The sequence below is a fragment of the Amaranthus tricolor genome, chromosome 10 (assembly GCF_026212465.1).
Source record: "Amaranthus tricolor cultivar Red isolate AtriRed21 chromosome 10, ASM2621246v1, whole genome shotgun sequence".
NCBI classification, from domain to species: Eukaryota; Viridiplantae; Streptophyta; class Magnoliopsida; order Caryophyllales; family Amaranthaceae; genus Amaranthus; species Amaranthus tricolor.
The window spans coordinates 3,633,774-3,646,372 of NC_080056.1; the positions used below are offsets into that span (position 1 = coordinate 3,633,774).

At 34.0% G+C, this 12,599-nt stretch overlaps 1 protein-coding gene across 1 annotated transcript in view; it reads right to left on the reverse strand.

The window, feature by feature from the left end:
* Positions 1 to 9,717, reverse strand: part of LOC130825967 (myosin-6) — a 30,866-nt gene extending 21,149 nt beyond the window's left edge. Inside the window, exons 1-14 of the mRNA XM_057691424.1 lie at positions 9,474 to 9,717; positions 9,147 to 9,275; positions 7,558 to 7,701; positions 7,061 to 7,206; positions 6,824 to 6,980; positions 5,763 to 5,821; positions 5,496 to 5,655; positions 2,819 to 2,968; positions 2,561 to 2,697; positions 2,311 to 2,457; positions 2,097 to 2,198; positions 1,675 to 1,732; positions 1,465 to 1,566; positions 108 to 145 (exon numbers count right to left, since the gene is read on the reverse strand). Of these exons, the coding sequence (XP_057547407.1) occupies positions 108 to 145; positions 1,465 to 1,566; positions 1,675 to 1,732; positions 2,097 to 2,198; positions 2,311 to 2,457; positions 2,561 to 2,697; positions 2,819 to 2,968; positions 5,496 to 5,655; positions 5,763 to 5,821; positions 6,824 to 6,980; positions 7,061 to 7,206; positions 7,558 to 7,701; positions 9,147 to 9,275; positions 9,474 to 9,476 (1,532 nt within the window). The 5' untranslated portion in view covers positions 9,477 to 9,717. The remainder of the gene's footprint in view (positions 1 to 107; positions 146 to 1,464; positions 1,567 to 1,674; positions 1,733 to 2,096; positions 2,199 to 2,310; positions 2,458 to 2,560; positions 2,698 to 2,818; positions 2,969 to 5,495; positions 5,656 to 5,762; positions 5,822 to 6,823; positions 6,981 to 7,060; positions 7,207 to 7,557; positions 7,702 to 9,146; positions 9,276 to 9,473) is intronic.
* Between the last annotated feature and the right edge of the window lie 2,882 nt (positions 9,718 to 12,599).

Sequence of the window (12,599 nt, forward strand, 5' to 3'; positions counted from 1 at the left end):
CAAAAATTTTACTCCACTTCTCTAATATTTTCAGGAGCAGGAATTATAATTATCTAAATATGGGGCCTAATAATTTCATTTAGAGCTAAATAACTCAAATCACCTACCATGCTTCGTCCAGGAGAGCAATGATGCCACCAGGTTTCTGTGATCATTACAAATGCTAGAGTCAGAAAATCTGTACATACATAGTCCACTATTGGTAGGAAGACAGGAGATAAGGGGACAATTAGACATTTCCAGAGACATACACCCAGTCTTAAAAGTAAAATTATTCCAATAAAAAGTGTCGCCTTGAGTAACATATATTGGCCTCAGAAAAAAATCGAGAGAAATCAGCATATCAAAATTTGGTATTATTGAGAAAATCTGAAAGTTGAAGAGACATGTAATATGCATTTCATAAATATGACATTAAGTAAAACAATATCTTTTGCCTCAAGTGTTTGGATCCTCAAAAAAAAGTAGAGTGCTTTATTTGATAAATGTATTGTGTAATTCATTTATGAAACAAAGAGGAATTGCAATTCCCACTGAAGGCTCTTGGCTATCAAAGAAATTGGAATTCAAACAATATGCAAAAACATTTTTCCATAAAAAACTAGTATATTACTCCAGGTTGAGACCACGAAGGAAATAAAGGAGTATTAAAATGATTGGTGGTCATAGTACTACCCATATCAGCAAGGTTTATCTTTTTTTCCAAGAAATCTCAACTGCAAAAACTCCACAATTAGGTGTGCTTGGTGTGTAGTATTAGGATAGCTGACCTTCTAGGAAGTTCTCATAGTGCGCACAAGTAAGGACAAAGTGCGCCGAAAAAGACTTGTGACAGTTTGTGGGGCTTGTGTTGCTTGGTCTGTTTCTGAAAGAAGATGGACCTTTTTCCAAACATCTCAAATATATACTTTTTAGAGTGCAAGCCCTGCAGAGGCACTAAAAGCTATAACACAAATAAAGCAAGCACTCTTGAAGTGACTTTTTTTTTGGTGATATTCCTGACAGAATATCTTCAGAATTTAAGACATGATCACATTAATCAGCTAAAATTAAAACAAATCTAGACAACAGAAGATAAACTATTGCCCACGATACAGAGGTAAGAGGTTATCTAAAGTAGAAACAATGCCTTAATGAGTGACATCAAACACCAATTTGCTTCCAAATGAGTTCTATGGGGTTTGAACTTATAATGTATCTTGGTATCTAAAAGACATGCGAAGAAGAAACAAGAAGGAAGCAAGTCGTTTACACTGAAATAATTATTCGAGTGGCATAAGCTTGAACCTGAACTTCCTAGTTCCAATTTCTGTAGGAGATATTTTTAATCTAATGCGTGACTTATGTTCAAGGGTGACAAACCAACACCCTCTTTCTGTCTTCTAGTATTTTATATGTATTTGCGAAAATGATAATCAGCCTTGTGAAACAAGTCAACACAGGAAACCAACAGTGGAAACCAACCTTCTCAATAAGATCAAGAACATCCTGGTTGTCAACAAATTCTATGTAGCTCCAATCAATTTCTTCTCGAGTATATTCTTCTTGCTCCATCTTAAAAACATGCTGCCAAAATAAAATTATTGCAAAACAAACTAGTAAATAAATTGACAAGGAATGTGCATTATCAAGAACAGGTGTCTTTAGAGCTTGTCTAGTCAATAACATAAAAACCTGATTAAAATGTTGCTGTAGCTTCTCATTTGTTAAATTAATACAGAACTGCTCAAAGCTGCAAAGGGTAAATTGAGCCTGGAAAATGAGTAATGTACCATCTTGAAAACGAGTCCAAAAGCAAAACATTATTTTGTTTCAGACACAGAAATATACATGACTTCAAGAAAATCTGACAATCAACATAATAATTGGACTAATATCTCATGTTTGGCATAACTCAACCAATGATCGATTTCAAAACTTTACTAAATATAAACTCATAGTTTCAACTGGTCACAATTCAATAACTTGACAACTGACACTTGATAGTACCTTCTAGTACCTATGATACATCAGAGATCATGTTTCCTTAGCTGTATATCAGTATATCGAAAGACGTTTCAGCAAACCACAAAAACAAAAGCGTACCAGTTAAGCACCTGTTTATCTTGAATGTCTCAAAACCGTAAATGTCCAAAACCCCAATCAGAAATTTTGAATCAGTGTCCTGACCAATTGAACTATTTATCTTGTTCACAAGCCTAAGGAAATGAGAAAATAAAAGGCTTAGTCATTGGTTCACCGTTCAAATAAACAGTTTACGTGTGAAAATGTTACTAATTTATGTTAAAATGTCCAGGACATGCAACGTACCAATCAAACAATCTTGAGTAAACAATCTTGGCCAAGGCATCTCTATTCACGGTAGCAGCCTCTGGATCCAGATTTTTAGTAATTGACTCCCCACGAGTGACAATGACACGTTTGCAAAGGGAATCTTCAAGGGCTTTGTCATCACACCTAGAATAAGCATATTATAGCTTGTGATTAAGACTGTAAAATTAAAAGTTCTGAAAAAAAGCAGAGTAAAATTGAATACACACAGGGACAAGACAATGCTCACATGAAAAGTTCAGCAGCTGTTTTCAAATGAAACCTAGCTTTTTCTTGTTTGGGTTCAGATGAATCTGGTTCACTCCCTTTTGTAAATTCAATATTACCTAGATGAAGAATTGCAGCAACAACTCTGAATATCGCATCCTATAAAGAAGAATGGAGAATGATAAATCCTATATAGGTAAGAACATGACCCAGTAAATTTATCCAGCATTATTAGATAGAATAGTAGCTAAGACAATATTCTCCCATGTACCCATACTACCTGCTCATGAGAACCAATTCCGACAATATCCATTGCTCTTCTAGTATCTAAGTACTCTTTGGCATCATCAATGACATCAACCTCATAGCAATTTGACTGATTGAGATAGTGAAAATTTCTTGGACTGTCCAACTTAAACTTCTTCACATCCTAAGCATGCATTAAGAATCAGACACTAGTCATCAGTACTAAGATCTTGAAATAAAAAACTTCTAAAAAGTATTTATGCAGGTATAAGATACTAATGACAATACACAGAGTCACAAACGTCTAACCTACAAAAAAAAAGTCTAGCCAGCCACTCGGTATGGATGATCAATGTTATTCTTTGGAATGAGGAAAGAAATTATGGCCATTACAGAAATTAAGGTTAAACAGTCATGTACATCGGCAAACACAAAGTGATTTCAGAGTGTCGATGGGTTTTTGGATATGAAACAGAAATGAGGGAGTCTGTTTTTAATTTTGCACATACTATAAAAAGCATGAAAACCATTTAATGACTTTGAGAAGTAGAGCGACTGCAACCCAAATCGATTATTTCCTCAGTAGCAGAAACGATAGGAAGAGTTGTCTAAAATGTAACTTCATACTAAGTGAATAAACTCCTAGATCTAGATGTTTGAATGGAATCTAACGCAAGAAATCTAAGGACAATGAAGAATCAAAAGGTGGAGCTTAAAAGAAGTAAATACAAAATTTTTGTTGAAATTGTTGAAAGAAAATGCAAATTCAACTTGCATACAGATGAAGAATTGTACCACTCATGTGGCCAAAGAAGTTCCAGGAGAAGCACAGGGTCGTATGGCAGTAAAAAGAATATAACGTGGTGGAATGAGGAAGTAAAAGTCGCACTAAAGAAAAAGAAATAATATTATATAGCTTAAGGAAAATGTAGGGGTGAAGAGAACATTGTAAAATACAATTCATCCAAATAACGAAAAAATAAGAGATACGTGAGGTAAAGGTCAAAATGTACGAACAGGTATACAACATGTTTGACTTGATATAAGGGAAGAAGAATTTTTATATGATGATCAAAAGGAGACAAGCAATCAGAAAGATCTTAGTAGGATGAAGTGTGTAAATGATAAACAACGCAACATTCTTAGCCTGTCCAAGTTGAAGATATACAAGATATATGGAATAATTCGACAACTTATTTAGTGCATGTCAATACTCGAGAGGACGTGATGGAATAAGCGTTCAAGAAAATGAACAAATCCTTATGATATTCCTATTGAGTATTGGGTAACTGGAATTGAATTGGCTAATTAACCTCTTTAAGAAGATATGGGAGAACAAACACGATGACAAGACTTGAGGATAAGCACTATAGAGTATAGACTACTACCACGAAATTAATCTTAGGAACAAAGAAGATGGGCAAGACTCCTTAAACTATTAAGGAATTAATCTTATTAGCCATATCGTGAAACTATTGGATCTCTTAATTGAACGATGCCTGAGAAAGAATTTTAAAAATCCTATCTGATACTGCATACAATATGAGTACTACAAGGGAAAAAGATATGTTGATTGACTTAGAATAGATGTATGACAAAGTAACTTGGGAAGTACTTAGATGGGTTATGGAAAAAAGAGTACGCCAACACTATATAAGCATATTAATATGTTAATATATCAAAAGAATTTAAAATAAGTCAAAGTAATATAGAGTATATAGAATGTCATTTCGGCATACAGAGTCATAGTAGAGGTGTAGTAAAATCAGATAAACGGGAGCTCCTTCCAGGTTCTAAGTACCTTGGTTTATCTTTCACGAGATCGAAGATATTGATATAAAGCATATGATTCAATATGGGTGGCTCAAATAAAGAACTGCAAACAAAATATGACGGATCGAGGTATGTCACTAAGATTAAAGAAAATTTACCGCACTACCATTAGACAAGCACTACTATATGAGTGGACAAGCTACTAATGGGTTAAGGTCGGCCGAGGCCTACCCTCATCGATGAAACATAGTATAAATGTGGTATTTTTGGCCTACAAATCATTTTAACACTATGTTTGAATCAAAATACTCGTTAATTTCGCTGTCAGCATAATAAAATTGCTCAAATACCCTAAACTCCTAAAACATTTTGACCCTTTATGAGAATATTTTTGAATCGTGAACAAAAAATTTCAGCCCCCTCGTCTAAAGTCTTGACTGCCATAAATGATGGAATTTGAAATAAAAGCTTATGAAAATTTCTTGGAGTCTCGTATATTGAAGACAAAATAAGAGAAACTCGACTACATTGTTAGGTCATGTGCTAAAAAGACCAAAAAATACACCAGTTTGAAGAAGTTAGAGTTTAGATAAGAAAGAGGTAGGCTGAAGATGACATGGATTATAGGAGTGAAGGATGACATGAAGATTTGGGATCTATAGGAGCTAGATGGAATTAGAATATATATAAGTGTTCATTGGCATTGATTTTCTTAGTTGTAGATTAGTATTAGATGAAATCAATTAAACTATAATCTTTGGTCGCAATGATTTCTCTTGTTGTTTTGTTTTGGTTCATGTAGCCTACCCCATATTGTAGAGATTAAAACTTTTGCATTGTTGTTGTGCTTTCTACTTTTAGCTTCAGACTTCAGTACAACAATTCCTATAAATTATCCTTGCATCCACATACAAAATACATAACTAGTGATTGATTACCTCTTTTGGCGCAGAACAAAGCATGTAAAAGCAGTGATAGTTTCTCTCAGGATCAGACACCTGACAGACACGAGATCTTTCTAGTAGATAAGTTCTAATAGCAGCCCCTGAAATCCTCCCCCTTCCATCAAACTGTAGCTCCACAAACTTGCCAAATCGACTGTCAAGTTAAAGATATTTGTAAGACTATTTGGAAAATTTGACTAAAGACATGGTTCATACTAGAACCTAGACCAGAGAATCCCACGAAATAGCAAGATACCTCACCTTGAATTATTGTTTCTCACAGTCTTAGCATTACCAAATGCTTCCAGAACAGGGTTTGACTGCACAATTAAGAAAAACATGATGAACAATTGTTAGCAAAACCATATTAAGTATCAGTGCACTGGAAACCTTTTTCATTGCACTATAGAGGACTCAACATTATATTTACATTTTGATGTTGGAGGACAATATGAACTTATTCAAACAAAAATAATTCACTAACAACGATAAGGTAACTTATCAAACAAGGCGATTTCATTCAGAAGGATAAATAAACTAGCTGCCCCAAATAATACATTTTGATATGTGTGCCCTTTTCTTAGTTTTCTTTGATTCATATCGGCTATTTGATGCACCGGATTAAGCTACTCCTAAACCAACCACAAATAAGCTAGGGAAAAACCTAATTTATCAAGACAATCCAGTGAAAGTAATGCCAACGTTTACTTCATAAGAAAATGTGCCATGGATTGCTGACAAGTGAACCATTGCACATTGACAGTTTCTACTCTGAAAATCTTCCCAAACCGAAACAATTAACATGCAAGTGATTAATTATTGTAGCATATAATCCCTTACATATCTATGACAAAGATTCCAAAGTCTTGAGAGTAAATTCTTCCTAAGTCCCTATTAATTGAAGCAAATAACAATAGCCAATGCTATGAGTTGACTCCTTGTTCTATGAGAATGTCATCCTAGCATTACCAAAAGGTTATGACCTTTTATATGAAAATCACATCTAACTTCTACCAGTAACCACGGAATTCTTCATAAAAAGCTGGGTACTTTGAATAAGAGACAACATAGAATGTCATAGCATTTCTCAGGGTGGAAAGTCAGTATGTTTTCGTCAAAATTATGCTATAAATTTCAGCAAAAGCACAAACTGCCAACAATTCATTTGGATGATTGGTTCAAACAGTTTTCTATGTTCGGGTAGATTTGCACCAAACTGTATGCTCTACTGTCTACACAACACGCAAACCCCATAACTAAAAAATAACTAGGAATAAAATAAATAATATAGAAAAAAAAGCACAAAATTATTTTTTCCACACCTCTAGTACTTTCTGCTCCACACTACGTCCCTCAGTACCAGATCTTCCTCCGATATAAGCAAGATATTGCATAAGACTTTTAGTGCTTTCAGTTTTTCCAGCCCCACTCTCCCCACTAACCAAAATTGCCTGACTTATTCCTTCGTTCACCATCAATCTGTCATGAAAATCATAATAATTCAAGTTCGTCAACAGCAGGTCAATAATCAACCAAATAAAAGAAAAGTTGCCACTTACCTGTATGCAGAATCTGCAATTGCAAAGGGATGTGGGTTTAAATCACCTAAAGCTGCCCCTTTATATTTTTGCTTCATATCACCATCATACAAGTGAGGTAGCCTTTGGAAAGGGTTCACTGCTATCAGTATATTTCCTGTATATGTCTGAAAAGAAATCCAGTAAAAAATTTGCAGGGAAGGTGAATAAAAACTTTTTACTACTTGCTTCATATTAAGATCTCAAGATATAATACATAGGTCAGAAGTGTGTCGTCTATAGATATTGCAAAATTTCTTGTCTACTTTAGAAACAAATGGAGAGACCAAAAGATACCACAATTGAGCACTTAATTTATCGTCCCTGGTAACTTCAAGAAATGTTCATGTGTTCAGTAAACTAATAAAGAAAATGCATTAATTTGAATGCAAATAGATAAAACTCTACTTTTAATCATCCAATCACACATATGAACATGTGAAACTAGGAATGGGACGGAGAAATAGCTAGTCACTCACATATATTTCATTAATATCGTAGCGACGTTTTAGATTATCAAGAACCCCTGGTTCATGTAAATAGGTTAGTCTAGTCATATCATCTACACCAGAAACAGGAGCTTCAGGATCCTTCGGATGAACACTGGATGCATTAACAACCACCTGTAATTTTAAACATGAGTAAATCTACTATCATACAAAGCTTAACTACTGCAAGGATAAAAAGGTCCAGAAAAACTAACAATTAGAAAAACAGGGCCAATTCAATGTTAATACACACCATGCGATAGCATCAGCATTCTTTATAGTCTATAGTTGTAAGCGGTAGTCTAAGAGAGTATCACTGTCAACAAAGTTTAGGGGTCATATCGTTCTGCAAAAAATAGGTATGGACTTGTCACACTTGTGTGAATTTGTTTGGCAAAATCTAATGGCTGACCCGGCGACCCTGTATCTTTATTGTGGTTTAATCCTGAAAAGGATCCTGTATCTGATGTTACTTTTTCTTGAATATTTGTTAATTTAATCATACAACATTCCATCGAGTGGTTCCCACATAAGCGGGATTCTGGAGCAATCGGATATGCGCAACCTTGCCCTTGTCTGTGACGACAAAGGAGTTGATAGTAATTGACCTTTGGTAACAAACATCATCTACAACTTTACATAAATAAGAATAGCATACGATTTAATGAGTCATTTTGATATGCTCCATTATAATTTGAAAACTATAAATCTTTGGCCCCATCAAACGACTATCTTCATCCACCCATTAAGAAATTCAGCCACTGCATATGTCAGAGATTTTTGCTAGAAACTGCTGACTACTATTCACTGTTTCTGAAACCCAGTACTCAGTAGTGAGGTACACTCGCTTCCCCTTTATAAATCAATAGATTGTAATGAGAAATAATGGACTCCCGTTCAATCATAATCCCCAATAAGATAAACCAAGATCTGTGATTTTTTTTAATTTTAGAACATATGCATGCAGATCCTCTGTGTTCAAACTTAACATCCACATATAAATATTACTCTATTGTTTCAATTTGCTTGCTTGATCACTGTGACAACTCTCCCCTTTAACGTTTTTAATTTGACATAATTTGAGAGCAATGCCAGTTCATGCAGATGCTTGAAGCACCAGACTCCACAGAAACAACAGAACCCATCTTCAGGTTAGGTAATTCTCTTAACCTAACCAAATGGCCACTAATCATAGGCATGTATTGCATCGTAAAATCTAACAAACCCTTAGTGAACATAGGCCTCTTCCCGAAAGAGCGTTTCCGCCAAAAAACTAAATCAACCAAAAGGCTAAATTGATATGTTATCTATCATGCCTCCTCACATGAGAGCCCTTTTGGTTAGAATTGTGGATGCAAGGCATGCTCTCCTCGTAAATGTTGCTAAATTTCACTTAGACATGAGGAGTGGATGAGATTTGAACTTGTAACACAAGGCAACAGTTGAATCGGTGCGCTGACTTTATTAATTCATCAATTTATTTCCATAATTCCTATGTTTCTAAGAAACTATCCTTTCTGATTAACCAACATCATATTCATTGTAAACATAAAGGAAAAACGAGAAATAAAGTAACTCACAGTGTTGCCTGCACTACATTTTACTTTAAGCTGTTGTCCATTAACTTCCGATACTTCTCCATCCAGCCAAGCTTCCTCATTATCCTCCACCCAAACAAAGGTACCCACCGCATAATTGATACTTGTAGACTACACAATCAACAATATCACCAACAAGTCAAATTATCATGCTTCAAAAAGCCTGGAATAAAGAACGCAAATTTTTTTATGCAAAAGGAATGCAAATTCCGATGAAACAGCTTAATCCTTAGAAAAATCAAAATACAAAACCAATTAAAATGAAATCTAAAAATGCAACGAAATAAAGAGGATGAATCGACAATGTACCATAATTGTAATTAATAATGTGGAAAAAAATGAATGTCTGCCGATGTGAAAACAAAAGCAGAAAGATGACGACGATAGGTGATATTGAATATCATGAGGAAGATGTCAAAATTGAAAAACCCTAGATTTTTATAATTAAACATCAATTGATTAAAAGTAGGAACGATTTAATTATAGCATATGATCATCATGCATCATTCATCAACTATATGCCGACGGAAATGCGAAAGGAGAGGAGCATATAAGTTGCATGGTGCAATAAGCTGATGTTCTTGTTCTACGTCCTTCTTTCCTTCAATCCTTTTACAGAAAAAACAATCATTATTTCTAACGACTTTTTTGTTTGGTTTTTTCGCTATTACTTCCAAGAATTTTGTCCCACATCGCTCACTTTACCCCAACCAAAAATTAACAATTTTTCATATTTCTCAAAATATAAATTTTAGTATTTTTACATATTTTTAATAGTTGTTATACAATTTTAAATCTTGCTATCTTTAATTACATATGATAAAAAATGTTATAAAATGAATATCATGAAAATATAAATTAAGACGAATCAAATAAAATCTCACTTAATTATATATTTTACATTATACGTAAAGAAGTATATGCAAAATAAAAACAATTGATGAATAGTTACAATGGCTGAAGTAGTATTATATAGGCCATAGGGCATATCCGTCGGTTGACAATTGTGTGGATAGATGTTAATTGTTTTATGTGTTTGTGGGTAATTAAATATTTAGTTGTCTTATTAGTTTTGAAAATCAATATTGTACGGTAAAAGTAATGATCATACTAATTGTTGAAATGTAATTTATTTGAGAAAAATTAATTAGAATTATAAATCGTATTTTTTCTTCCAGAACACTAAAAGTTGTAGTATTTGATCAAGGTAATTGAGTATGAGACATTTTGGAGTTTCTATCTTACCTTTGCCTTTATTATTTTCTTAATGAATAAATGCAACACTAGGATTCTTAATGGATGAACCTATCATTTTCCCCCATATGTTTTACTAAGTTGATAAATAAGGTTTGTATTTAAGGGTGTTAGAATGCATGTGAAGAGATTATTTGGTAGGATGGTTGATGCATGAACAAAGAGAGTACACAAGGATGCGCTTGCATTTATAAGCGAGAACCCACTAATGGTCTACTTATCATCATGGTGGGCACAAAATTTGGGATTTGCACATCAAACATGTTTGGGGTTTGAATAGAGTTTCAAAAGGAGTTCTCATTCACTGCTTATCATCACACTATTGTTTTATATGACATTTTAAGGAGTCGAACATTTTATATTGTAACACGACTTCAAATTAGCAAATATTGGACCATCACTAAGAACAAGTAAAATTCCACGTTATATGTAGTGACACCATTTGATTTTGACCGTGGATTGTTCAAGGTGAAGATTAGACGTGGTAGGTAAAAGGTGAAATGGGGGTCCAGTGAACTTTAGTCGAAAGAGTTGCACTTGCGATAAGCTCACAATTCAAAAGCTTTCATGCACATGTCTACTTGTATTATGCCCGCACTAGAGCATTTCATATGTTGATTACGTGGATCCTTCATGCACTGCACACGAAAACACGTATGTGATTAGTTTGAGCATTACTGGTTACCCCAGATTTAGCTTGAAAAAAGATTGATAGACTACTCATATCAATAAGGTGCATCTTCTTTTCATGGGAGCCCATTTGTTAAGAACTCTACAGTTAAGCGTGTTTGGTCGGGGGCAATCTTAGGATGGGTGACCTTCTGGGAAGTTTTCATGTGTGCGTACGAGTAAGGCCAGAGTGCGCTGAAAAAGACTTGTGTTGGTCTGTGTGGCTAGTCTAAAGTTTCATGAGTAGTCACCAGCAGTCCGTTGGGTCAGAATGTTTCAAATGGTAGCAGAGCAACCCTGCGACCGTGGTTGATTGTGTGTTCAGTGCACCTAGCGGATGAAAAGATCCTGAAATCCAACGAAGACGTTGTATTCTTAAGTAGGGGTGAGTGTGATATCCAAGATTTAGCTTGAAAAAAGATTGATAGACTACTCATATCAATAAGGTGCATCTTCTTTTCATGGGAGCCCATTTGTTAAGAACTCTACAGTTAGCGTGCTTGGTGGGGAGCAATCTTAGGATGGGTGACCTTCTAGGAAGTTTTCCCGTGTGCGTACGAGTGAGGCTAGAGTGCGCTGAAAAAGACTTGTGTTTGTCTATGGGGCTAATCTATAGTCTTTATGAGTAGTCACCAGCAATCCGTTAGGTCGGGGTGTTATATTGCTGCTAATAAAAGCTTAATGGTTTTATTTGGGTTGTGAGTTGGCAATATTGGGTTAAGCTAGTTTTGTTTGCATGTTTGATATGAATATTTAGGTTTTGTAATGAAAGTTTATGTCAAACATTCGTAAATCATGACATTGTTGGCGTTTCTGGCCGAAAGAACCACTTACAATGTCAAGGAATTAATGTTTTAATAGTTTCAGGCAAGTCATCTTATATTCTCCAACACTTAGAAAAAACATTAATATTGTTCCGACAACAATTTTAACAGTTTTATATTATATATATATATATATATATATATATATATATATATATATATATATATATATATATATATATATATATATATATATATATATATATATATATATATATATATATATATATATATATATATATATATATATATATATATGCCAATGTGTTGATATTGTTTTTTGAATACTCGAATTTTCTTAAGCTAAATTATGCCGAAATTGTGCTTGGGTCAATTTTGACCCAATTTTCCTTTATTTTAAAAAAAAAGAGCTTTGGCCGGTCCTTGGTTAAATTTTGTAGAGAGGCGTTTAATTTGGCGGGAAATATTTTTGCCATAAAATATTATTTTCATTAAAAAAATAACAGTAATTAATTTTTCTTTATCCTATTTAAGGTTAAACTCTTGAGTGAAATTGAATATTGTGGATATAAGGTAGACAAAAATTATTAAGAAAGAATTCTCTTCTATCCAAATTTTAATTGTAATTTCCTAGTCAAATTCAATAACAAAAAATACTAAACTATTTTAGTATAACACCTTTTTTCCAACCTAAACAATTGTTTTAAAATCATATATAAGGTACATG